This window comes from Leptodactylus fuscus, chromosome 11 (genome assembly GCF_031893055.1).
Source record: "Leptodactylus fuscus isolate aLepFus1 chromosome 11, aLepFus1.hap2, whole genome shotgun sequence".
Classification (NCBI taxonomy): domain Eukaryota; kingdom Metazoa; phylum Chordata; class Amphibia; order Anura; family Leptodactylidae; genus Leptodactylus; species Leptodactylus fuscus.
Window position 1 is genome coordinate 75,535,236 of NC_134275.1, and position 26,675 is coordinate 75,561,910.

General features: G+C 45.3%; 2 protein-coding genes across 5 annotated transcripts in view; one reads left to right on the forward strand and one right to left on the reverse strand.

Moving 5' to 3' along the window:
• Nucleotides 1–10,664, forward strand: part of TRAF2 (TNF receptor associated factor 2) — a 36,194-nt gene extending 25,530 nt beyond the window's left edge. For all 3 annotated transcript variants that reach the window (XM_075259988.1, XM_075259989.1, XM_075259990.1), the window contains 7 exons: nucleotides 2,180–2,341; nucleotides 2,444–2,518; nucleotides 2,925–2,999; nucleotides 4,531–4,896; nucleotides 5,036–5,213; nucleotides 5,581–5,729; nucleotides 6,655–10,664. In XM_075259988.1, coding sequence (XP_075116089.1) covers nucleotides 2,180–2,341; nucleotides 2,444–2,518; nucleotides 2,925–2,999; nucleotides 4,531–4,896; nucleotides 5,036–5,213; nucleotides 5,581–5,729; nucleotides 6,655–6,873 — 1,224 coding nt within the window. In that variant the 3' untranslated portion in view covers nucleotides 6,874–10,664. The remainder of the gene's footprint in view (nucleotides 1–2,179; nucleotides 2,342–2,443; nucleotides 2,519–2,924; nucleotides 3,000–4,530; nucleotides 4,897–5,035; nucleotides 5,214–5,580; nucleotides 5,730–6,654) is intronic.
• A 5,112-nt stretch (nucleotides 10,665–15,776) lies between these two features.
• Nucleotides 15,777–26,675, reverse strand: FBXW5 (F-box and WD repeat domain containing 5). Of its 2 annotated transcripts, none has more exons than XM_075260626.1 (9): nucleotides 26,638–26,675; nucleotides 25,221–25,436; nucleotides 24,973–25,130; nucleotides 24,713–24,887; nucleotides 22,704–22,852; nucleotides 22,159–22,621; nucleotides 21,118–21,265; nucleotides 20,765–20,977; nucleotides 15,777–20,066 (listed from the first exon to the last, which is right to left on the reverse strand). In XM_075260626.1, the coding sequence occupies exons 2-9, from the start codon at nucleotides 25,411–25,413 to the stop codon at nucleotides 19,835–19,837; spliced, it is 1,731 nt and encodes a 576-aa protein (XP_075116727.1). In that variant the 5' UTR covers nucleotides 25,414–25,436; nucleotides 26,638–26,675; the 3' UTR covers nucleotides 15,777–19,834. The 2 variants fall into 2 exon arrangements, with proteins under 2 accessions (XP_075116727.1, XP_075116726.1); XM_075260625.1 differs by having other exon boundaries at nucleotides 25,221–25,441; nucleotides 26,638–26,670.

A 26,675-nucleotide genomic window follows, 5' to 3' on the forward strand; every position in this document is an offset into this window, starting at 1 on the left:
TTTGAGCTAAACATTCAGGACATCATCTATATTGATATCTACGCTAATTAATATATATATATATATATATATATATATATATATATATATATATATCCTATTAATATTATAAATGTGAAAGTTTGTGGGTTTGTGTTTGGATGTTTGCATGTTCAGATGTTTGTTCCTCAATCACGGAAAAGCCGCTCCACCGATTTGGCTGAAATTTTCCACAAACATAGTTAATACACCCGATTAAACAATAGGCTACTTTTTGTCACAATAGCGCACATACGTTTTTCCCAGGACCCCCACAAAACCCAAACTCGCACCACCATCTCTGCAATCTCACACACTTTGGACCCCGATTTGGCTGAAATTTTCCACAAACATAGTCCCTACACTCGATTGCACAATAGGCTACTTTTCGTCACAATAGCGCACATATGTTTTTCCCAGGACCCTTTGGATGTTCGGATGTTTGGCGGTCAATCACGCAAAAACCGCTCCACCAATTTGGCTGAAATTTTCCACAAACATAGTTATTACACTCGATTAAACAATAGGCTACTTTTCGTCACAATAGCGCACATACGTTTGTGCCAGGACCCCCACAAAACCCAAACTCACACCACTATCTCTGCAATCTCACACACTTTGGACCATAGCAAGCCACAAAATTCATATTGCCCTCTGCAGCCTCGCCCCTAACCCCACACAATCACATACATATACTTTACCACTTTGCCCCTCACCTTAACGATTCTCTAGGAGGCGCTCTTTAACGCTCCGGAGCAGCCATGTTTGCCGACCCCCACCTCTCTGACAATCCGCGACACCGCCCACCCATGTCAATACCCCTAGGCGGTCTAATAAATGCAAAAAAAAAGTTTAAAAAAAAGTAAAAAAAATATAAAAAAAATAAATAAAAAGGATTAAAAATTCAAATCACCCCCCTTTCCCTAGAACACATATAAAAGTAGTTAAAAACTGTGAAACACATACATGTTAGGTATCCGTGCGTCCTAAATCGCCCGCTCTACAAAGCTATACAAATATTTTTCCTGTTCGGTAAACGCCGTAGCGGGAAAAATGGTCAAAAGTGCCAAACTGCCATTTTTTCACTGTTTGGATTCTGCTAAAAATTTGAATAAAAAGTGATCAAAGCAATAACATTTCCCGAAAATGGTAGAACTACAAAGTACACCTGTTCCCGCAAAAAAAGACGCCCTATACATCCCCGTACACGCAAGTATAAAAAAGTTACGGCTGTCGGAATATGGCGACTTTTCAAAAAATAATTTTTTAACACAGTTTTGGATTTTTTTTAAGGGGTCAAAATGTAAATAAAACCATATAAATTTGGTATCCCCGGAATCGTAACGAAGCACAGAATATCGGGGACAGGTCAATGTGGCTGCACAGTGAACGCCGTAAAACCAAAGCCCGTAAGAAAGTCGCAGAAATGCATTTTTTCTTCAAATCCACCCCATTCTGAATTTTTTCCTTGCTTCCCAGTACATTATATAGAATAAATAATGGTGGCATCAGGAAGAAAAATTTGTCCCAGGAAAAATTAAGACCTCATATGGCTCTGGGAGCGGAGAAATAAAAAAGTTATAGGGTTTAGAAGGAGGGGAGTCAAAAACTGAAATAAAAAAAAAACATCGGCGGGAAAGGGTTAACTTCAAATACTTCTGTCCCAAAGTCACTATGTAAAGTTTCTCACAACACCGTGTATATATAGCAGCTCTAATACAAAGTAACTTCAACACAAAAGTCTCACGTATTCTCTGAATTACAGCAACAAGATACAAAGTTACATTTCATATCCCATACCTTATACACAGTACGAAAACCTTACCCGCGCCTGTATATACCCACTGCTACAATCACCGCAGACGAAGTCGCGGGTACCAGCTAGTATATATATATATATATTGTGTGTGTGGTCATTGATACGTTTGATGACAGTACTGGACCTAGTATGAAAAAACCTTTTATAATTTTTACTGCGTTTTTCAGTAAGGACGCCTCAGGCTTTGGACCTGTAACTTAGGAATTACATTCTTTGCAGGGATTTTGGTGGGGTTTCCTCTGTATGTCTCCTATGTAGATTCTGGGAAATTTACCCCACCCAGCTTGCTTATCAGTTGCCACCAAACCTGCCTCGATTTATATGCCATCTGCTCTCTTCCAGGCCCTCCATGAAGGAAAGTGTCAGTTCATGTTGGTACCTTGTCCTGCCTGTAAGACTCTAATCAGGGCAACCGACCGAGACTGGCACAATGAGCGCGAGTGCCCCGAGCGCAAACTGAATTGCCGATACTGCAAACTCTCATTCTACTTTCCAGATATTAAGGTACAGGAGCTTCACCTTCATGTTTGTTCCTGGTTTAGAGGGACCATGCAAATTGTGTGGGCAAAACAGATAAGGAAACCTGACTGTTGCGTCTCTTTTCAGGCTCATGATGAGATCTGTCCCAAATTCCCAATGACTTGTGAAGGCTGCGGAAAAAAGAAGATCCCCAGAGAAAAGGTAAGTATTGTACTGGGATGGCTGGGCACTTCAAAGACATGGCAGCCCCTCCGCTTTACACATAGGTTCCTAACCCCACATCATATAAGAAATTATATTATAATGTATAGTATAAATCTACTGATTTTGACTTTAGTCATAACCAAAGTTCTTTTAAGAATTCATAAGCTCTACTGATACAAGACCTAGATCCTATTCCTCTCCAACAATGCACATCCCCGGTGTAGGGCTTGGTATTCTCTCTCTGTCCCACAATGCTTTGCAGCCGAGCATGTTCTGTGCATATATTAACCCTTTTTTACGTAGAATCTGCTGCTTGGCCCTCGATCTAAAAAATAGCTTCAGTCTGTGCAGTCACCAACCTCCCCAATTTGCTCCTCTCTATATATAACCACTTCTGTTTTAGTTCCAGGACCATGTAAAATCATGTGGCCGCTGCAGGGTACCGTGCCGGTTTCTAGTAGTTGGCTGCACAGAGATGGTAAGTGTTGGCTGTCTGTCTATGCTGGATACAGTCCCAGTAGTAGTGACCCTTTGCCATCATGAATGACCAAGCCCCATTTTGGGGTTTTCCTGCTAGTTGTGGGGCTCTTTGCAGCAGATTCTCCCTTGTGGCACATCTTCTAGGTATTACAGCAGTTCAGTTGTCGGCTGTGTAGCCCTCGATAAAGGCTCTGAATAATTATAGCTCCATTTTACACTTCAGATGGGGACGGCTGCCCATACAGAGCCCAGTCGGCTTCAAGCGAGGGGTTTAGTTCTGCAGTAATAAGCTGAGTTCACTTTTCAGCTATGCAGTCACCCCCATACAACGCCAGGTTAGTGGATCGTGCCAATATATTGTAATGCTCAGGATTTATGGACTGAACCAAACACTGGGAAGAGGGGAGGACTTGAGTCATGCTTAACCCCTGTGCTGTTCATACTATTGGGGCATGCTGGGAGTTGCAAGTGCTCAGGTCTAAACCTTATTAAACACAGACGCTTTTAAGTAGTGGGAAGAGAGTTACAAGTCTCTTTCTATAGATTAAACTTCTAAAGGTGAATTTCATGCACAGGGTTTATATAAGTCGCTGGTACTGGGCGGCAGTGTCCCCCTGTCTTCACCAGCAGATGCACTTGGCACTGATTTACTTCCTGTTCTAGTTCACCATGGGGCATGCTATTAAAGGGATTCTACCATTAAAACCTCTTTTTTTTTGTGGATAACATGTTGGAATAGCCTTTACAAAGGCTATTCGTCTCTTACCTTTAGACATGGTCTCCACCGCGCCGTTCCTTAGAAATACCATTTTTTACCGTTCTGCAAATTAGTTCTCTCATAGTGATGGGGGCGGGCCCCAGCGCTGAAAATGCGATCGGGGCATCCCCATTGCAGCTCGAGAACATGATCCTGCGATGCCTCTATCTTCGGCTGGATCCTCCCCTTCTCTGTCGTCTTCCTCCTGTGTCACCTCTGACGCCTGCGCAGTTGGCTCTGCCAGTGAGACACCAGCAGAGCCGAGTGCGAATGCTCGCCGGCGGCCGTTTTTGGGAGGCCGCTCCTGCATTGAACTACAAGAGCAAGAGCGGCCTCCCAAAAATGGCCGCCAGCCAGCATGCGCAGTCGGATCTACTAGTGTCTCACTGGCAGAGCCAAGTGTGCAGGCGTCGGAGGTGACGCAGAAGGAAGACGACAGAGAAGGGGAGGATGCAGCCGAAGATAGAGGAGTCGCAGGATCGTGTTCTCAACCAGCAGTGGGGACGCCGCCATCGCTGCCAGAGAACTAATTTACATACCGATAAAAACCGGTATTTCTAAGGAATGGCGCGGCGGAGATCACATCTAAAGGTAAGAGACGAATAGCCTTTCTAAAGGCTATTCCGACGTCTTATCCACAAAAAAGAGGTTTAATGGTAGAATCTCTTTACATAAGCTGCACCCCCTGCATCTGAAAACAGGAGGAGATGGTCCCCATTTGTGAGGCTATGAGGAGACAGCGCCATAATCGGTCATTTACTTTCGTTCCCAGGTGGAAAATGACAAATGCTTGGAACACGAGAACAAGCATGTGGCCGAGCACTTGGCAAAAGTGTGGGAATACTTCCAGCCACGTAGAAAGGAGCTGAGTGACCTGACGCAACGCATGGGAATGATGTCCGTGCAGGCCATTCCCGCCTCGCTCAGCAGCTTGCCTTCTGCAGCAGCGATGGTGACTGACGTCTCGAAGTCCCCTGATCTATTGCGCCAGTTTGAAATGGTGGATAAAAAAAGCACGATCCTTGAGAATATTGTATGTGTTCTGAACAGAGAGGTGGAGAGATCGAGCCTGGCCGTGGAAGAGGTTATGAGGCAGCGAAGGACGGACCAGGAGAAGATTGAAACTCTTAGCGCAAAGGTGAGTGCAGAAGCAATTGATGGTGGTATACTTGTGGTGTATATCATTCTTACATCATAGATATCCCCCTACATGGGTTGATATTGTCACTTCACACTCCTCTCCTCCTAATGAACGGCCTTTGATGTTTTGTGTTTAGGTGCGACAGCTGGAGCGTACGTTGGGTCAGAAAGAAGTGTTGCTAGCAGAGCTGGAGACCCGGGTGCAGGAGGCAGAACTCTCCACATATGACGGAATATTTGTCTGGAAGATTACAGATTTTGCCAAGAAACGCCAGGATGCAATCGTAGGCCGATGCCCGGCCATGTTTTCTCCACGTGAGTCACAGGTTTAGCACAATAAGTAAAACATGAATGATAAAAAGGATGGACAGAAAGAGAGAGGATCTGGACCTTTGCTTTTCATACTGATGGCCTATCCACAGGGTAGGTCATCAATATGTAAACATTGTAGGGTTCTTGGATGAAAAATGACTGACTGGTGGCTTTAAAAAAAAAAAAAAAAACTTTGGCCGCCTCTTCCTCCAGATTTACCTCCTGGAGAAAAAAAATAATCACAGAGAGATCAAAAGATCCCATTAATCCTGGAAATTTATGAACGCTTGTCAACGGCAAGCTGCCATTCCCCTTTTTGATATGATGTGTCCTCAAAGTCTGACAATACTGTTATGTTTTTTTTATCCAGCTTTTTACACCAATAAGTACGGCTACAAGATGTGCTTACGGATCTACCTGAATGGAGACGGCACAGGGCGAGGAACTCACCTTTCCCTTTTCTTCGTGGTGATGAAAGGGCCAAGTGATGCTTTACTGCGCTGGCCGTTCAATCAGAAGGTCAGTGCTATGTTGATTATAGTTGTGATATAAGTGGAAGTCACTGCTGCACCGCCAGTTTTATGGGGCTACTCCGCTGCTCTCATAGATGCCCATAGATCTCTTCTGCCTACCCTGAAAGCATGGAGAACAACGTTATATGTATACCTGGCACATAAGAACGCCCTAGTGACAGCCAGTCCCTTATGTTAATTTGACCCGTTATTGTGATGTCTTATGTTACTGTTTAGCTATATCTTATGTCAATATCAGATCAGAATGTGAATAGACTGCTGCATAGCTACAACCTGGCTGACAACCATGTGTGGAACATATACATCACAGAGCATCATCCTACAGACTTCAACTATATAGGAGGGACTATAATTGGGTCGGGGTGGTGGGTAGGAGAGATTTCTTGTGTCTACTGGGGTCTCTTTTGAAAGAGGTTTTCCTAGACTTGTGTATTGGTGATGGCCAAAGATCCAGGTTCTCCACACATCAGATGCTTGAAGAGGCCGTGATGCTCACAAGTGCTGCAGCGTCTTCCTGCACTAGACCTCCCATTCATCAGTCTCATGGTACAGCAGCAGATCAGTCTCATTCAAGCACAACTGTGCTTCATACTTAGTATAGAGGCGGTGACTTCTTCACACAGTTTCCCTGCCCCACAGATCACATCCTGATGACCTTTCTTAAAAGGATAGACCATCAATTGCAGATTTTTGCTGCGGTCTTTTGAGCCAAAGCCAGGAGTGGATAGAGCAGAAGGTTGAAGTATAAGAACTTCCTCGATGTTTCCCATTCCTTTTGTATTGCTTTTTGCCTTTGGCTCAAAAAACCTCAGCAAAATCTGCAACAAAAAAAGCTGCGCTTCCACAACGTGGGGCCTCAGCTTGAAGATGTATAAATCCGGTTTTGCTGACAGCTCGACTCTTCTTTGCAGGTCACGTTGATGTTGTTGGATCAAAACAACCGTGAGCACGTCATAGATGCCTTCAGGCCGGACACCTCGTCCTCATCTTTCCAGAGGCCAGTAAGCGAAATGAACATCGCCAGCGGATGCCCTCTCTTCTGTCCTCTCTCCAAGCTGGATGGCAAAAATTCTTACATACGAGAAGATACTATCTTCATCAAAGTCATTGTGGACCTCACCGGTCTTTAGCACAAGAAGAAACCCGCAAGGGTGAAATGACTCCTTCTGCTGTTCCCTTGTGGGATCCTAGCTGCAATGTAAAGGAGTGCCAAGCACTGTAGGTAGTTAGCAGAAGAGAAAGGTCTTGTCCTTACAAGTATCGTCCTCCTTATGGCGCTCATGTCCTCTGCATCTATGGGATCAGAATTACTGCCCTCACATTGATGGCTTTTAGTTATCCTGGGGGAAAAATTTTCATGGCTTCATATTTTAATCTGTAGTGTTTCCTGTGTAACCATTTTACCCCTGGCGAACAGGTCATGATGTATACTACTGTCTATAGCTTCCCCTCCAGCAGTCACCTAGGCCAGTCGTTCTCCACCTATAGTACACGTACCCTAGGGGGTATGTGCCACAGCCTCAATGGAATAGGGAAAAGACAAACAAAACTCTGGGATGCCCTAGCATCTGCTAGTGTTTTATTATTATTATTTCTCCGCACTGTGCTAGGCCCCCTCCCATTAGACATTGTCATGGGCTATTCGTGCAGAATATACCACATAATATTACTGATCCATAAGCTCTTCATGTCTCTGCTCTCCCTCAGAGTAGTCCCATTATTTAAAGGCATTGTCCGGGATTATGATATAAAGCTCATCTTCAGGTCAGTGGCATGTCAACTTTTGTTTACATGGCTTTGCTACTGCTCAGTGCTGTTCACATTAATAGGGTTGAGCTATGCTAGCCACTGTACAAGGTATAGCGCTGCTTGCTGGCTCTGCCCTCTTCAATACTTGTCAATCAGTATCATAGGCCTGGAGAACCCCTTTAAGAAATGCTAGCTCTGCACTCTACGTCTAAGGCTCTGTTCACATTACGATAAGGCCTTCTATCAGGCTTGTATATTGGGTAGCCAAAGGCTCCTATGGTGAGAAAAAGTACAGCGTGCAGTATATTATTGGCCAAACAGAGCCTTATCTTGGGGGGACGCTCCTCGGGATAAACCGTAGTCAGATCCAGCTTCATGACGTCCATTGTATGTTCTTTTTAGTCCTGAATCCTCAGCAGTTCCATAAGTGAATCATAGAACTATCCCATAGATGCAGAAGACATGGCCTGACGTCTCCATCCTGAGCCCGGGGCCGCGCACCTTCAAGTATCAATCAGTTCTCCTATTGGTTTTTGATCTGTCCCCATAAAGGGGACCCAGTTGTTCCATGTGGTCTGATAGTGGATAACAGGCCCCCACATCCCCCTGGCACAGGACAGACTGGAGGCAGGACAAGGGGCTAGCTGCTCTCTGACTCCTAATGCCGATCAGTCTTCCATGTGTAAGCTGTCTCTAGGGGCCACGTTATTGGTAGACGTGGCATCTAACTCCAGCTTTACAGAGATTGGTGATACAGTGTGTCATAAAGAGCTTAAAGGGGACCTTCCACCTAGTCCTGGTCATGAGGTGCACGATGTTAGCTGACTGCTCCTTGTAGATGTAGGTTTTTGGTGGAATTGCCCTTTTAAGTCTCCAACCTGTGGGGTGGACTCCAGGGCGGTGAAGGTGGCATGTGTAACCCTGCTAGGCACAGATCACATGGAAGCAGGGATACATATAGGGCGAAGGCGAAAGTGGATTATAATGCCTTGATTCTAGTCTGGTCTGGTGCCTACATGTTTGTGACATCTGACCCTTTACTCTCCCAATAGTTGTACCGGACATGTCAATCACACCCCCTAAAAGTAAGAGGGATGGGGTCTCATCAGGTAAGGCGGCACCTAGCTCTCCATTAATGGCCAGGAATGGCTCTTTGTTAGAGAGGGGTCTGCCATGGCTGGGACCCACCTCTGAGGGTATATTCACATTTTCCATATTGGTTGTAGTTATTTCTTCTATATGTGTGAATGGGGCATGAAGTGTATGACCTATTCCGCATGGAAAACCTCTGCAACAAGTCTGCTGCATGTGAATAGACCCCGATCTTGAAGGGGTTTAGTGATGGACAGGTTTGAGGAGACTATTATGGGATATCCATAATAATGCAAAGTGGATTATTGCAGGATACTGGAGGTGTGCAGTGCGGCCCCGGGCTGAGGCTTGGATGGACTAGGACCAACATGGAGGACATTCAGTGTACAGTATAAAACAGGCCGGCTCCACTATATATTATTGGTTATGTTATTTGTATAATATCCCTGCCCCACTACACACCAGAATCACAAAAATCAGCACCCATCTCTAAGTCACGTGGAGGACTGAACAGGGAGGTTATAGCATAAGGCGGCCAGTGCTACGGCAGACAAGTCACATGACCAGAAACATTCATGCGGCCTACTGTCTTATGATTAGATTGACTATAACAATAAGAGCCAAGTAGCGGACAAGTAGCAGCAAGTCCAAGTCAATTTGCATTGTGACCTGTGAATAAAATTTGCTAGTGACCAATAGGTTTAGATTTTTTTGAGACCGTCATGCTGCGAGAGGTCGCAACATGACCCCAGACCATTAATACAAGTGACCATGCGATTTTCATGTCTCTGTCACCCTAATGATACAGATGTCCAGATAAATAATGGAGAAGAAGCCACCAAGTGGTATGGCACAATATAGTGGAGCTGACCAGGGTGTGACCACTGCAGCCCCCGGTGAAGGGAGTGAGTCCCTTTAGTTAACTATGGGGGCTCCAGTGGTCAGGCCTGAAACTTAAGACTTCATTGAGTCGTATTGTAAAAAGATCAGACTAGTATTACTCATAGCATTGCATATTATTATTGGCAGGGGGTCCTTCTGTAGTGTAAGGGCTCAAAGACCACTGGAGCCACCTTTAAAGCGAGAGACTCTGATGTAATTTGGCTTCCTTATAGATACGAGGCCTCTGATATAATAGGTTTCCACCATTGTGATGGAGGAAGCAGTTCTTTTGTGGACAATAAGTTGGCTCCTGTGATATCACTGCTTCAGCTCATATCGGATGAATCATTATTGGGTGGACGACACTATTGTGGGGGGCATTCGGTCCCATTATCTGCTTTCAGACTGGAGGAGACCCCAGGTCCCATGCTGCAGGGAATCAATGCACCGGTTCTGTCTGACCTGAGGATGGGGGATGTCTACTGGATACTGGTGTCTAATGGATGTATTACGGATGTGCGCAGGCCGCTGTATGAGCCACACGGGGCGCTACTCAGGATTAATCAGATAATATCTGTGTATGGAACACTTACCAAGACTTTATATGGCGTGGATTTTATAGTAAATGTTCACTTTCTTTAGTTTTATGTCAGACTGTTCAGTGATAACGAGCAGAACCTTGAAAAATAGTGAGAAATCTCAGCACAAGCTTGTAGAATTTCTGCTGAAACCATAGACTGATCCGAGGTCTACAGGATGGATGTGATGAAGATGAAGATGGGGGTTGAGGTGGGAGGTTCAGTGATGGCTGGACAAATGTTATAAATGGTATTCAAGAAAACAGACGCAGGCACTCTCTTCTACATAGCACATCCATTAGCCAATATATAATACCATGAATGAAATGGTATTCTGTTTATTCTATGTAAATTTATTGTTAGTCCGTCAAAAAGATATGTTTTTTTTTACTAAGAGTCGCCCATGTGTCAGATATGAGTGTAAGCACCAATCGACTATATTGAATGCAGTAGGAGCTCCTACTGTATTCACAGCTCCGCTCCTACTTCACCGCAGTCTTCCGGCTCCTGGAGCTGAGGGCGCGATGTGATGACGTCATTCACATTATGCCTACCGCTCCGTGACTGAGACTGCGGGGGAGCGAGGAAAGGTGAGTATCAGTGATTTTTATGTTAAACCTTGAGGGTAAATTGAGGGGGGAACATGAAACTGGGGGCAGAGATGGGGGGGACATGAAACTGGGGGCAGAGATGGAGGGGACATGAAACTGGGGGCAGAGATGGAGGGAACATGAAACTGGGGGCAGAGATGTGGGGACATGAAACTGGGGGCAGAGATGGGGGGGACATGAAACTGGGGGCAGAGATGGAGGGAACATGAAACTGGGGGCAGAGATGGAGGGAACATGAAACTGGGGGCAGAGATGTGGGGACATGAAACTGGGGGCAGAGATGGAGGGGACATGAATCTGGGGGCAGAGATGTGGGGACATGAATCTGGGGGCAGAGATGGAGGGGACATGAAACTGGGGGCAGAGATGGAGGGGACATGAAACTGGGGTGGAGCTAGAGGAACTCTCTTAAACTGGGGGGAGATATTAAGGGGGACATTAAACTGGGGAGAACTGGAGGGGGACATTAAACTGCAGGAGTAGTTAGAGGTGGCCCTGTCTGTCTCTAGTTGCCCCCAGTTTAATGTCTCACTTCAGCTGCCATTAATTTATTTTTCCCCCTCCAACTACCCCCACTGTTTAATGTCCCCTTTAGTTTCCCCCAGTTTAAACTGGGGCACCAGGAGAGGGACTTAATACTGTGGGGCAGTTGGAAGGGAACATTATAATGTGGGGGCATATAATGTACGGGCGACTGTAGGAGGATTATACTGTGTGATGGGCACATAAAAAAAATGAATGTGAATGGGTGGAGTCAATTTTGCCAGGTATTTTGTCCTTCTTTCTGTTCTTCGAGAGTTGGAAGGTATGGCTGTGTTAGTATGGCAATGTCTTTCCTGCTGCCATGACTTCTAGGTCCTGGCTCTGCAGAGATGTGCATGCGGGTGTAGGCCTTAGTAACAGGAATGAACTTCCACATGGTGAATTCTCATTTTTAGGAAGCTTAGTTGCTAAAGGTTGAAACCAAATATGATATGATTTGTCATAAAACAGACACTTTAAATCAAAATTGCATAAGGGGACCTGTTTGTATATAGTACTATCCAAAAGTATATAGGTATGGGGGGCGGGGGGGTTAGTATAAAATTTTTTTAATGTTGCAATTTGAATTTTATCTATCCATTGCAAAACCTCTCTAGCTACCAATGGTGCAAAGTATCCCTGTCAGCAAAAGGGTTAAAACCATAGAACATTTTTTCAATCAGTATAGTGATTTTTTTATTTTTTGCACAAAATCCTGCTATTTTTTTTATTTAATTTCAAATAATTTTATTAAATTGATGTCAATGTTTAAGACTATATACATTAATAAAACATAGGGTCTGATAGTTACAAGGGGGAGGGAGGAAGTGAAGTTTAGGATAATTGTGGGAGGGGTAATGGAAGTATAAAGGGTGCTAAGAAGTCCGATGAGGATGAGCAGAAGGTGGAACAATAATTTATAATGGTTGCAATTGATTATAGTCTATAGTTCTCACTATTGTATCTTATACATGTGTAGTTTGTTGTATATTCTCTTTTACATGCTGTCAGTCACTAGATCATGTGAGTTACCAGAGCTTTACTGCGTCTAACCACGGCTGTGCTTTATCTCTAAGGAAATAGACAGTAGTTGGTGATTTGGTTCAGTCAATATTGCTATAAGTCAAAAAAATTTGAAATGAGAAAATATATTTAAAATATTTAATATTTTTAAAGAAAAAAAGCGTGCTGCAAAGTAACGGTAAGTACTGTAATTTCTGCAATGTAAGTAAAAAATATAACACAAAGTGAAGGATTAACACAACAGCCAAATGTGTTAGCACTCCCGGCATGCTTCATAGGAGTTCAAAGTGTATACATGCTGGGAATTGTAGTTCCACAACAGCTACAGCGCTCTAGCAAGTCTATATATGCACACATATGTGTGTACATAATAAATATATATTAGTCTCATTCACTTAACCAGGGTTCATCAGCCGTGCGGTCGCCATTGTATTAGCAGCCCGCACACCGCTTCATAGAATGTAATGGGGTCTATTTGCACAACTGTTACTATAAGATTCGGAGAGGGAATGGATACTGTGATTTCTAAAGCCTAGATCACAAATCACTCTTAGATTGTAAGCTCTTGCAAACAGGGCCCTCCATTCCATTGTGTGAATTGACTCTCTCTGTAATGTCTTTTTGTCTGTACTTGAACCCTTCACATTATTATCGCTATAAATATACTATCGCTCCGTAGAACAGGCGGTCAGGGGTCTCGTGCCGCATTACCTTCAGATGTGCCCTTGATACTGGAAAAGTCCACAACATTACTGAAGATATTATATATGCTTTAAGTAAGAGGAAAACATGACGAATCTCTGAATACAGAGGAAAAAAATAAAAAATTCTGTGTTTACTACTACTACTAATGCTTGTTTTTCTATAATCCTAGCTATAGGGGGGAGGAAAGGCTTGTTTTTTGTGGGATGTATTTTTTTTTTTTACCGGCTTTATGGAAACCCCCACAGAGAATGATCTGCAAGAGGTTTCACTGTATAATCTATGAGGGGGGCAGGACGATCCATCTTCTAGGGATTTCTCATGATAGGTCAGGGTAAAATCTAAGTTGTTTAACTTTAATTTTGCAGGTTAGCACAACTTTGGGAGGGGGGATGGGTGGGCAGATACCTACATTATGTGTTTTACTAGTCTTACATAGCACTTTTCGTGCAAAAAAACCCAAACCCTAGTACATGACATCAAGTGATGTAGACCCTGATATAACCAACAAATACCTTAATTATTCACTAACTTATTACTTTTTATGCCGAGTATTATTCTGCTTGTGCTGCGTTACTTTTTATGATACCAGCCTCTATGGAGGATATGTGTGCAGACTGGCATAAAACCGCAGTCATCATACACCCGGCCTCACTGCCATTATTGTCACTGTCATGGGTTTGGGACTTTTTGTCCACCAGATATCTGGTGTGTGAACTGAATAGTAAACCATATGGGATTTTTTTTTTTTGCAAATAAAACCACTTTTTATGGAAAAAAATGGTTTTATTTTAAAGGCACAGTACTTTGGAAATGAACGAAGTAACATAATTGGAGATGATCTTGTCTTTGTGGCCTGTCAGTCTCCAGTACATTCTGACAATCATAATGTGTTGTTCTGCCATTGGTCTGTTCCATTTGTGTGTACAGACTAAGGGGTGGGGCTTGCATATGGAGGTGGGGCTTAACATGTTTTGCCCTGCTGCAGACGGGGCACAGCAGGGAGGCTCCTGCTCCAGCCAGTTGTCAGGACAGTGATGGGGACATGGTGGAGTCCCTGGGACACAGACTTCTCTGTTTTATTATAATGTGGGATAAAACTAGGTGTAGAAAATGAAGAGACAATGTCACAGTTTCTTCTTCTTGGTTCAGTGTTTCTATTAAGATTTCCTTCCTTGAGTGATGATAAATGCAGGTCCGGCTCACGTTATATTTGTAGCAATATCTGCTGAACACAAATGTCTGTTCCTAGTAACTTCTTATGGAATAGATCTATGTATTTATGTATCAATATGTATAGATGTAGAACTTGCTCATATATTCATTGTGAAAGTTGTGCTATCACTCTATATTATATTAGTCAATGGTATATCACTATTACACCAATAAAGTATCATTTGATGGGTGAATAAGGCACCGTGTGTGTCATTGCTGCATTTAACCTTCTGCTTTTTAAGATGTTCCATCAATCTGAGGAAGAAATCTCTGCCCGGGGCGAAGAAGTCGAGTCAAGGTAAGCAGCGTATAGATGATGGGAGAGTCAGGGTAACAGCAGAATGTGAGGCTGGATGTGAATGGAGGCTAATGTTATCAAGCAAAAGAACAATTCTTTGTATTTGTCTTTAAAACAAACTCATTTGAGGTCTGGTCACCCCCATATGTCCATTATAGACTTATACGACCCTGGAATTTACCACAGTGTTAACTGATCTGTAAGTGATATACTACAATAAAGTGGATTATCCATATATATAACGTGTGAATGTGCATGACTTTGTTTAATTCGGTTTTTGCAAAGGTATTCAGTGACATCTGTACCGCATATCAAATTACTACAACACTATGGAGTTATTGGGGCAGTATGATAGTAGTTATATTCTTGTACATAGGAGTAGTATTATAGTAGTTATATTCTTGTACATAGGCGCAGTATTATATGAACATTCAAGCAGTGTCTGATGCTGCTGTTCTCTGCATGTCATAGATCAGGTGGTGCTAAGATACAATAATACACTTTTTTTTTTTTAATATAAAACAATGGTTTATTGATCGGTGAGTTCTGGAACAACCGTATATAACATAACTGTGAATAGCAGTGGGGGAGGGCTTGTTGCAGGGATCAGTCAGTGCAGTATTATTTGCAGTCTATATACAGCTGTTCAGTCATGGTAAATCACATCTCCTACAGGGGGCAGTATTGATCTTGCAGTCCAGCTCTTACTGGGGTGTGACTTTTGATGTAGTCACACACTAACCCCAAGCAATGTATTTTAGGATTTCTGGTGTCTCAGTCATACAGCTGGATATTTGCTCTTAGAGGAATGACGCTTGGCACATCTCTGGCAGTAAATATCCAACTTTCTGTGTGTTTTGTGGCCCCTTTAAACCTATTTTACTGAGAGGCTGCAAATAATTTGAACCCTAACACCCCCTTCCCCCAATAAGTCATTTAGCGTCAAAACACTGCACAGTAGTATACAGCCCCAGTAGTGACAATGTGTAATAGCGCCTAATTCAGGGTTAATAGAGGTGCTGTTACCATGTGACTGCTGGGACACCTAGTGATCCTTACAACAGGGGTCGGGCTCAGAGGACTACAGCACATCATAGCAGGATCTCTGAGAAGTCGGGTACTACCTGAACACAACCAGCAAGCAGAGATCTAGTAAACCATGAAGAACAGAAAAACAAAGTGAGAATGAGAAAACCCATTCATTTCAATGGGTTTTAAAAGTAATGGTGGGTTCATACAAGCATCTGGTCTCCATTATACAGGTTTCTGTGTCCGGCCGTGAGCGTCAGTGACTGTTTTGTGCTCTCCGCAGAGAAACCGTTTTTTTTTTTAACCGGACACAAAGTCCTGCATGTTCAACTTTGTGTCCGGGTAAAAAAAAAATAAATAAATAATTGTTTTGAAAAAAAACTGCAGAGAGCACAAAACGCTCATGGGCGCTTACAGCCGAATACTTTTCAAACCCACTCAAATGAAAGGGCTTGAAAGATGCCAGCAGGTTTCCATCTCCTGCCCAGTTTCGAGCAGGAAACGGAAACCTGCAGACCTGAGACCCAGGCGCAGATGTGAACCTGCTCTAATCAGTATGTAATCAGTTTGTGCCATTAGCGTCTGCTTTCAGTTTTTTTGTGCGGAGAAAAAAACTTGCAGGGCTTTGTCTCCGTACTGAAAATAAGGATTACGGACGGACAGCAAGCAATCCATTTTGTTTTGACACTGAGGTCTATAGAAAACGGATTACATACTGATAGCAATAAGTTTGTCTGTTTTGCACATGCTCAGAATGAAGAAAGGGGAAGAAAAAGAATAACTGATTAGGGTGGGTTCACACCTGCGCCCCTGTCAGACTTTGTGTCCGGTTAAAAAAAAAAAAAACCTTTTCGCTGCGGACAGGCACAAGACGCTCACTTTGCAAACCCATTCAAGTGAATGGGTTTGAAAACTGACTGCTGGGTTTCCATCCCCTGTCCAGTTTCTCTGGTCAGAAGACAAAAACCGGCAGGATTATCTAAAGCAGACATGGGCGCAGGTGTGAACCCACCCTTACTCAAAAACTGACTACATACCGACACAGTTTTCAATCAGTTTTTGAAGATGTTACATACTGATTACAAATGGATTTGCCGAACGCAGACGTGAACCAGGCCTTACTGTGAGGAACGCCTCCCTGACTGTCCTATTTATGGGCAGAGAACTATTCTTCCATAGCCTTGCACTGAGACTCTCTAAGCAGCCAAGTAAGATATCTAGGGACAACCCCCTATAGAATCATCAATGGTTGAGTAAAGCGTAGCTAATGACATAAGGTCAAGTCCCTTAATAGTTCTGACCTCCATAGCCACATTGACAATAGGGGGCAGTGCTGCACTTACATCCCACATAGAGCATAGAGCTGATTGGCTGAAAAACTGCAGAGGATACAGCCCAGGGGTACTAGCCTAATGCCACACCAATGGGCCGAGCCTCCAGATGGCTGGATCACCAGCACTGCTACACCTAGCTAAGAGAGGACCCTACATGTATCTATAGGAGCACCCCGCCAGTTATACATAGCTAGGCCATAATAACACAGGTACAGTGTCAGCTACGCTCACGCCACACACTAGTTGGGTATACATAGGCTCAGAGGATCCGGCTGCCAATTAAGAGTGTCTGGCCACGCCATCAAGTCAACGCCCTGCACCGGATAGGCGGCCGCGCTCATCACCCAACTCACCCTCTTAATCGGAAGCCTCTGAGCCTATTTATAGGCTGTATCCTCTGCAGTTTTTGAGCCAGCCAGCTCTATGCTTTATGTGGGATGAAGGCGCAGTACTGCCCCCTATTGTGACCCTGGATACGGAGGTCATAACCAGTAAGGGATTGGGCCTTCTGTTAGCGTCTCATTACTTAACCAATGATGTTTGTATATAGAGTATAGGGATTATTGTCCCTACATATCTTATTTATCTTCTTAATTCTATCAGTAAGCTCTGCTTAATAAGTCCCTATCCTAGTTATGGGCAGTGAGCTATTCTTCTAGGGGGAGGGGAGGGTGTTCCTCTCACTAAGGCTGGTCTTACACAACCATAACGTAAATCCGCAAATGGTCTGCAATTGAGGGTTTTCAATTGCGGACACATTATATTCAATGTGGCCTCTTACACCACTGGATATTATATCCGTGGTGTGGCCGGACCGCAACCGTGGTCCGCAATTTATAGGACATGGCCGTGAATTGCGGCACTGCACGGACTGGCCCATAGAACTGAGCGAGTGCGGCAGGACACGAACATCTGCGGCACCTATTGCCGATCAGCAACTTGTGGACTGTACATTCAATACAGTCATGTAAGAGCAGCCTAAAGCCCACCTTTCCACCACTGGAGAGATATTGGTGCGTTATAACTGTACCTACCAGGATCACTGACAGTGTGCTAAATTCAGCTCACTAGTGGTATATAATACCGCACATGTCTGAGGACATTAAAGGTAGACCTTAAGGTGTGTTCACACCTGGCAGGTTTTTCTGGTACAGTTTCCATACTATCTGTCAGAGTACAGGGGTGATTTCAGATGCTGCAAATCTCATCGTAAGATGAAGCAAAATACAAAAATGGGGAAAAAAACAAAACAAAAAGCAGCTGGCTTGTAGGGCTGGGGTGTCACAGGCTCGGCACAGCCTATGGTTGTAGGATTGACATAGCTTGTGCTGCAGGGGGCGCTATCTACATGGAGACTTATACTCAGCAGCTTCTAGCAGCTGTGGCCCTAGAGATGGGGGAAGGGTCACTTGGTGCTACGTGATAGACGCTGCCCCCTCACTGTAAACTGATGAAATGACAGATGACAGGAAGCAGCTGCACCGGCACCACGCAGACCCCGGTCCTATCCCCGCAGCTCGGGTTATTATATGTCAATGGAAACTTTCCAGCGACCGGTCTGTAAATAGTAGTATAGAAACATATTTATACAGTGCTGTTTGGTGTCAGAACTCCATGGCCTACAGCGATACAACTGCTCTGCTCTACCCAGCTGCTGCAGAACCTCACTAGACAGCAAAGGAAATCCCCCATCAATTAGGGATATCCTGCCTGCAAGTGGCGCTGACAATGTGACTGTGTCTGATACCAACACCCTGCACATGTTATCACCAGGAAATGATCCTACGCTTACCATGGAGACACATCCACCACAACATGCAATGTATGTCATAGTCTATGGCGTGTTTTACCCTTGCTGGAAGTGTGGACATGCTAAGGACAACCAAACTCCCTGCTGGGCGCTAATGCCCCCCTCCATTACTCACCTCACTGGGAGTATTGGGGATAGCAGGGTGCTGTACTTGGGTCATCTCCAACCCTCCCAATGAAGTGGAGGGGCCTGCAGCCACCATGGAGTTTGGCAGCCTTTCCCTGCTGGGGTGAAACACCCCCAATCTCCGGACCAGCGGGGGGTCTCAGAAGATGGCTATAGGATAAGTATTTCTATGGCATTACCTTTTTAAATCTGAAAATGGCACAAAATTTGGTGTAAACCTATGACTGCTAGATCCTGTTCACATATAGCAGAATTCGGCTGTAAGTAGTCTCATCCACACGGCAGAAAACTCTCAGTTGGAAGCGGACTGGCAGTGTGGATTATTAATAATTATTATTATTATTAATCCGCAGAGGGGCGAGTCTTCCTGTGTATTTCCCCATAGAGGAGATCACCTGTCCTTGGCTGACTTGTACAGTGTAAGACAAGTCTCCTGTTTTATCATTGGCTAAGACTACTGCAGGAGATGTGTACCAATATCTTAAGAATATATTTCATGTAATCCTGCCCTTCTCACTTATTTTTTTTTATGTAGAGTGTGAGCCCCATATAGGGATCACAATGTACATTTTTTTTCCCTATCAGTATGTCTTTGGAGTATGGGAAGAAATCCATGCAAACATGAGGAGAACATACAAACTTCTTGCAGATGTTGTCCTTGGCAGGATTTGAACCCAGGAACCCAGCACTACAATGCAGCAGTGCTAACCACTGAGCCACCGTGTTGCCCCTGCCCTTCTCATTTCTGAGCGCCTGGCTGGAGGATAGCTTTAACCTAAACCCAGAAAACCAACCCCTTAAAGGCAGCACTCACCAGGCTGTAGCAGAACTACGACTACTCCTGCTGAGAGTGTATATATATATATATATATATATATATATATATGATATGATGGTTCGTCCTGCTGGGAGTAGTAGTGCTGCAGCACCTGGAGAGGTTCATGATGGAGAAGCTGCTGTCATGTCTTTGTCACTCACATTTATGTTTTTGCCATTGTTCTAGTCCACAATAATCACCACAGATGGAAGGAGCAGAAGTCGTCCTCGGTCATTCCTGGGTGTCACAGCAACACAGTCCTGAGAGTCCACGGGTCATACCCCGATAGTCAGACCTGGAGCATCAAGTGTCATAGGACGCAGGCCAAGGGGACGGCCTCGGCAAGTATCGGGGGCAGCGTAGGGAGCGCCTGGAACGCCACACCTTGATCGTATAGTCATCACTGGCAGTCAGCAGAAGCTCCTGATCTACAGGACAGAAAGCCACAGAGTTGACTACATCATCGTGAGGCAGGGTGGCCAGGCAGGCGTTGTAGTGACGGTCCCAAATGTAACCGCAGCGATCCTCTGCACCACTGAAACAGGAAGAGGAGTGATTTATAGAAACACACTGCTGGTATCTCAGGAGCAAAGGTAACCAATACACCAAGACTGAATGAAGCACAATGAACTGATACAGAGCTGCCTGCAGGGGGAGCTCACTGCACATCATTCTAATCCTCCCAATAAACCCACATGCCGTGAGCGCCCCCAACAGGTGGATGTTTATAATAAACCAGTAATGTATCTTTTTCAGTAGTTATTCTGCGCCACATATAACAAAGCACTTGCAGACATTTTCCTATCTGTTACTTTGCAGGAACAAGTTGCAGGTAAGAGGGGATACGGGATCTAAGACCCCCACTGGCCACAAGGGTGTATTGCTCCCAATTATGGTGGTCGGACAGGTGCACCCCTGTTCCATTCATTTCAATGCATCAGATTTAGCCAAACTACAGGGCCTGGCATCATCTCTGGCAGTCCCACTGAAATGAATGTGGAACCAAACACCCCTGTCCGTGCGATTGGTGAAGAGCCCAGTCGTTTGATTGTCAACGCTCTCACTGTCCCCCTATGCTGTGGCACCAAGCCTTAAATGGGTTAAATCAAAGGTCAGATACTATGGCACTATGGACTGCAATACAAGGCGCAGAGCAATGCCAGGAGGGGCCCTGTCTGGAGTGATGGGTAAATAGATAAGACACAAGTTAGTTCACGCCTGTTCTACACCCACCTGGCGACAAAGTCTTCACTGACATCTAGGAAGATGAAGAAGCATTCGTTGTTTGGGGTGTACGCCCGGTGGCCCCGCAGAGGTTCCTTCACCTCCCGCAGGGTCCTAAGGTCAAAGACTCTGAGCTCTATTTCCTCAGCAATGGGCGGCGGGTACATGGGATTAGAGATCACACAGTCCTTAGGCCAGGAGCGGCTATTTACATAGAGATACCTGCAAAGAGCAGCCACCAAATCCGTTATAATCTGTGCAACGCTTCTGCCGCTACACAACTACAACTCCCAGCATGCTACACTCATGGCAAGATGGGAACTGTAGATTTAGAATAAAGCAGTGGTGGATCCTGCTCTCACCTGTGATCTGGAGATAGACCCATGCCTATAATGTGACCGTGAATGTTAATGACATGATCAAGGGAGTCAAAGAACTCATTGGGGCCCCGCTCCTCGCCCAGCACGGGCCCCTCTGTGGTCATCTGATGAGGAAGAAGCTGCTTAATCCCTGCAATAGACAAAACACAGTGAGGAAAGATCAGTGCAGGATATCAGCGACCCCTTGTGGTAGGACATTATTACTACACGCACTCCGAATTACAGGTTCATTGAAAACGTGGCGTTTGCTTTTCGCCAGACATCATGGAGACTTGGTGGAGACTCTTCCCTATTTTACAGACTTTTTATAGTGCTGCTAATTGATTTTAACTCCTGCATGTCTGCTACCAGACTGCATATAATAAGCCCCAATTCGCGCTTCACTTGGCGCATTGTGTGATTATAAGCAGAACATGTTACACCTTGGCCCGACAATTCAATACAATTCGCACCAGGTCCTAACTGCTGAAGATTTCTATTCTGGCGCAGACGCCGCGCAGCCTCTTCATTAATCTCTCTCCCTGCAGCAGTATTATTAAGACTGGCGTAAGATACACAAGTCTTAAAGGGGTTGTCCAGGCACATTTATATTTCAAATATACTGGGGAAGATGATAAAAATAAAAAAAAAAAAAAAAATCACTTACCTGTCCCAGTGCCCTTCCAGCACAGTCCTGTCCTTCTGCTCCAGCATCTTAAACTGCTCACTGGCTGTGATGTCCCCGATCCTTTCCGCTGAAGCCACTGATTGACCTCAGTGGTCGCGTGTGGCGGGAATTTCCACCGTAAGATAATGGACCGAGAGGACTGGACTGCGCTGGGAGGGCAAAGAGCACCAGGAAAAGGGAAGTATACATTTTTATTTTTTTCACTACCCCCAGCTGATTGTCCATATTTGCCTGGACATCTCCTTTAAGTCTGCCCCATTGTGTTTACTGGGATCACAGTCCAAGAGTTAAACTCAATTGTTAAGGCTACAATAAGTCCCAGTGTACACCTGGCCTAATCTTCGAGAACATCTTACCTATCTGATGGGGGGAGTAGGTCAGAGAGCCGGTAGTGAAGATGAGGTATTTCTTGCTCCCCTCACTGGCCTGAGGTCCGTCTAGCTGTCTTGTCCTGTATTTTGCATACCATTGGGCAACTTTAGTCTCAAACTGCTCATCGGTGAGTGTCGGCTCTGGCGCCTCCTGCTGTTCTCGGACATGGTCTTCCATTAAAAACTGAAGGGCCGCAGCAATCTGAGCATCTTCCCCTACTAGGTCCCTTTCTCTCTGGTCCTCAGCGTCACCTTCCTCTTCCTCAGTGCTGTCCCCTTCTTTCTCCTCCTCCTGTGGAGGGTTTTGTGTGGCCTCTTCACCTTTCTCTCCGGCCTCCGCCAGCAGGTCTGGGGAATCGGCCACAGTCACCATGCGGATTGTGCTGGCGTTCAGGTTCTGGATTTTGAAGAGTCTTTTCACCACATTAAGGTTCTCAGACTCAACGTCCTGGAGAAAGAGGATGAGACACAAATACAAGAATGGTATATACACACCCTACAACTCCAGCCCGCGCACTCCCGGGACATACCTGAAAGGCCTTGTTTAGCCACAGCACGGAGCAGGAGGTGACCCGGCCCATACGGTGCAGGTTCCCCGAGATGAGGTGCGTGTTATTCAGCCAGCAGCCAAACACATCGTAGGGTTTATTCCTTACTCTGGACAGAAGGTTAAACCCATCTGTGATAGAGAATGAACTACATGAACTAGCAAACCTATAAGAAGACACAAGGCCAGCGCTGCATGGTCAGACACGGGGTCAGCACCACCCACACAGGGAGCTGATGCTCCAGACAAGTGTCTTACTAGCCACTCCATTACAAAGTGACATGCTGGTGCTTCTTTCCCCTGCCTTCCCATCATGCACTGCACCTTTTTCGGGCACACGCATGCATTAGCCAACGGTAAGCCAGCTACTTGTGACACCCCTCATGTGTGATGGTAGAGGCTGGAAAATCAGCGGCTGCCTGATCTACCGCGGATCCAGTAGGTGGCGATGTTAGTATGAGGAACCACCTGCTGTGAGAGGAAGAGCTATCCCAAAAATACCAAGGGTTTGGGGGATATTGTCACTCCTTAGGGAGAGACCACCATATAGGTGTGTGGAGACTTGTTAAGCCTTTAGCACTCCACTTTGCAAGGAACTATGGGAAGAATATGCAAATCTGCCTTCCATGATGTAATTAGGAAGACAGTTGCTGCCTCATTGTTGCAAACCAATAGAGGGCGCTCACTGGAATGTGCAAGCCCGTCTTAAGACAGGATTCCAGTGAAACAACCCAATAATGGCTGCTCCCTTTAGCCTCATGCCCAACCTTCCAAGAGGCCTTTGTTTAGCAATGACGCTGGGATTAATACCAGGTATAGTCTCTCAATCGAGGACAGCTGTTTCGATCTGGTTGGATCTCATCAGCCCGATGTAGAGAGGACTGGTTTGCAACAATGAGGCAGCAACTGTCTTCCTAATTACATCATGGAAGGCAGATTTGCATATTCTTCCCATAGTTCCTTGCAAAGTGGAGTGCTAAAGGCTTAACAAGTCTCCACACACCTATATGGTGGTCTCTCCCTAAGGAGTGACAATATCCCCCAAACCCTGTCTAAGCCTCTCACCTATACCAGGTTATAGTCCTCTCTACATCGGGCTGATGAGATCCAACCAGATCGAAACAGCTGTCCTCGATTGAGAGACTATAACCTGGTAATAATCCCAGCGTCATTGCTAAACAAAGGCCTCTTGGAAGGTCGGGCATGAGGCTAAAGGGAGCAGCCATTATTGGGTTGTTTCACTGGAATCCTGTCTTAAGACGGGCTTGCACATTCCAGTGAGCGCCCTCTATTGGTTTGCAACAATGAGGCAGCAACTGTCTTCCTAATTACATCATGGAAGGCAGATTTGCATATTCTTCACAAAAATACCAAGGCAGAGGTCTAAGCAGGCTCAGCCCAGCCCAGGCAAGACTCCTGGAGCCACAGCAGCGCCACCTAATGGATCCATGCCACACTGAGAAAAAGCAACAGCTGGAATCATAGAGTGACGTGTTCTCACATGTACTGACCTTCTGAACAAATCGGATAGGTGCTGTGGTTCTCCACGATTCCAGAAAAATAACCTCAGAAATGACACCATGAGCGCCACATATGCAAGCGAAACACGGATATGCAAGGCATGATGGGAAGTATAAAAAAGGGAGTGCCAGCATGTATTGCACTGAAAGGCTTCTCATACAGTATGCATCCCCTGTAATAGAGCAATGGCACCACTACAGAATCTGACCTCTGCGTGATGGGGGATGATTGATCATTGGGGGTCTATCCAATCACCAGAATATTCACCCTGTGAAGCCGCAAGAACATGGCAAGGAGGAGATGAAATGGGGCAATCAAGCAGTGCAGCAATGAAATCCTTTGAGCTGTGGTCTTTCAGACAGGGGCGGGGGGTTATTTGAGTGATGGAGCTGGTGGGCAGAGTTCCCCTGTGTTCTGCTGATCAGTGGGGGTTCCAGCCAACACAATCTAGAGACATGAGTGTGCATTTACCAAGACTGAAGACTGCTATTTCTCCTGCACACGAGTTGTGGGGTCCTACAAAGACCCCAGACACCAGGAGCAGCGTGTCGTCAGAATTAAACTGGGAGAACTGGGTGTAGTTCCAGTGGTGTGGCCTCATGTTTGCGCTGTGCAGGAGAGACATGGGGTGCCTGGTGCTCCATATCTGCAGGACAATGAGAAGATACCATTCAGAGTGGGATGTACATAGGGTGCGAATGTATTGGGGGCTGCCGCCTCCTCCTCCTCACCTTCACCGTGCAGTCCTTCGAGCAGGAGGCACAGAGCTCTCCAGAGTGTGAGAAGCTGATGTGCAGAACCTGGTCTGTGTGCTCCCGCAGGCGCTCTGCCTCTACACACGGGGCGCTGTCACTAAGACGCTGGAACTCCTCATACCACGAATCAGAGCCTGTGATACAAGCGGCATTACACACAGAAAATATACACCACATATAAGAAGGGGCATGCTGTGTCCTATATAGGGGAAGCTATAGTGTACCTGGGTACCGGTAAATGTGCCGCGGCACCCGGTAATGGCGATAGAACAGCTCCTTCCACAAGAAGTCATCTCTGGACACCTGGTACCAGCGCCGGCACACCAGTCCCGCAGACAGCAGATCCACAGGCCCAAGGTTTAGGAAGATCTGGTAGATGATACTATCTGGGAGCAGTGAAGACCCAATGTCCGCCATTGTGACATTCTGTCGTCTTCAACCTGCACTGAATTACAAAGAGCAGAGCTCATCAGTGGTGAATACAGGTGTAAAGGTATAGTGCTGATTATATGAGTAGTAATCTCAGTATATATGCTTATATGGGGTATAATGCTGTTTGCATGGGTAGTATTTACAGTATATACTTGTATATGGAGTACAAGACTGTGTATATGGGTGGTAGAGTCAGTATATACAGTAATATTGGGCACAGCGCTGTGTATATGATTAGTAGTGTCGGTATATACGGTTATAGCACAGTGTATACTAGGGGTGTGATCAGTGTATAAAGGTATATGGTGTACAGTGTGCCTCCCCCCTGCCAATAAAGCTTCTTTGATTCTATAGGGAGTGAGGGCAGTATATACAGATATATGGTGTACAGCACAGTGTATACAGGGGGTGAGGTCAGGATATACAGATACATGGGCTACAGCACAGTGTATACAGGTATATGGTGTATAGTACAGTATATACAGGGGGTGAGGTGACTGTATACAGATATATGGGGTACAGCACAGTGTATACAGGGGGTGAGGGCAGGATATACAGATACATGGGCTACAGCACAGTGTATACAGGTATATGGTGTATAGTACAGTATATACAGGGGGTGAGGTGACTGTATACAGACAGATGGGCTACAGCACAGTGTATACAGGTATATGGTGTATAGTACAGTATATACAGGGGGTGAGGTGACTGTATACAGACAGATGGGCTACAGCACAGTGTATACAGGTATATGGTGTATAGTACAGTATATACAGGGGGTGAGGTGACTGTATACAGACAGATGGGCTACAGCACAGTGTATACAGGTATATGGTGTATAGTACAGTATATACAGGGGGTGAGGTGACTGTATACAGACAGATGGGCTACAGCACAGTGTATACAGGTATATGGTGTATAGTACAGTATATACAGGGGGTGAGGTGACTGTATACAGACAGATGGGCTACAGCACAGTGTATACAGGTATATGGTGTATAGTACAGTATATACAGGGGGTGAGGTGACTGTATACAGACAGATGGGCTACAGCACAGTGTATACAGGTATATGGTGTATAGTACAGTATATACAGGGGGTGAGGTGACTGTATACAGATAGATGGTGTACAGCACGGTATATGTACAGAGCACACACTGCCGGCTCTTGCCCTCTCTCCCTCCCCGCTCCTGCCCCAGCTCTTCTCACCTGCACTTCCGCATCCTCCGCTCTCTCCTCCCGTCCTC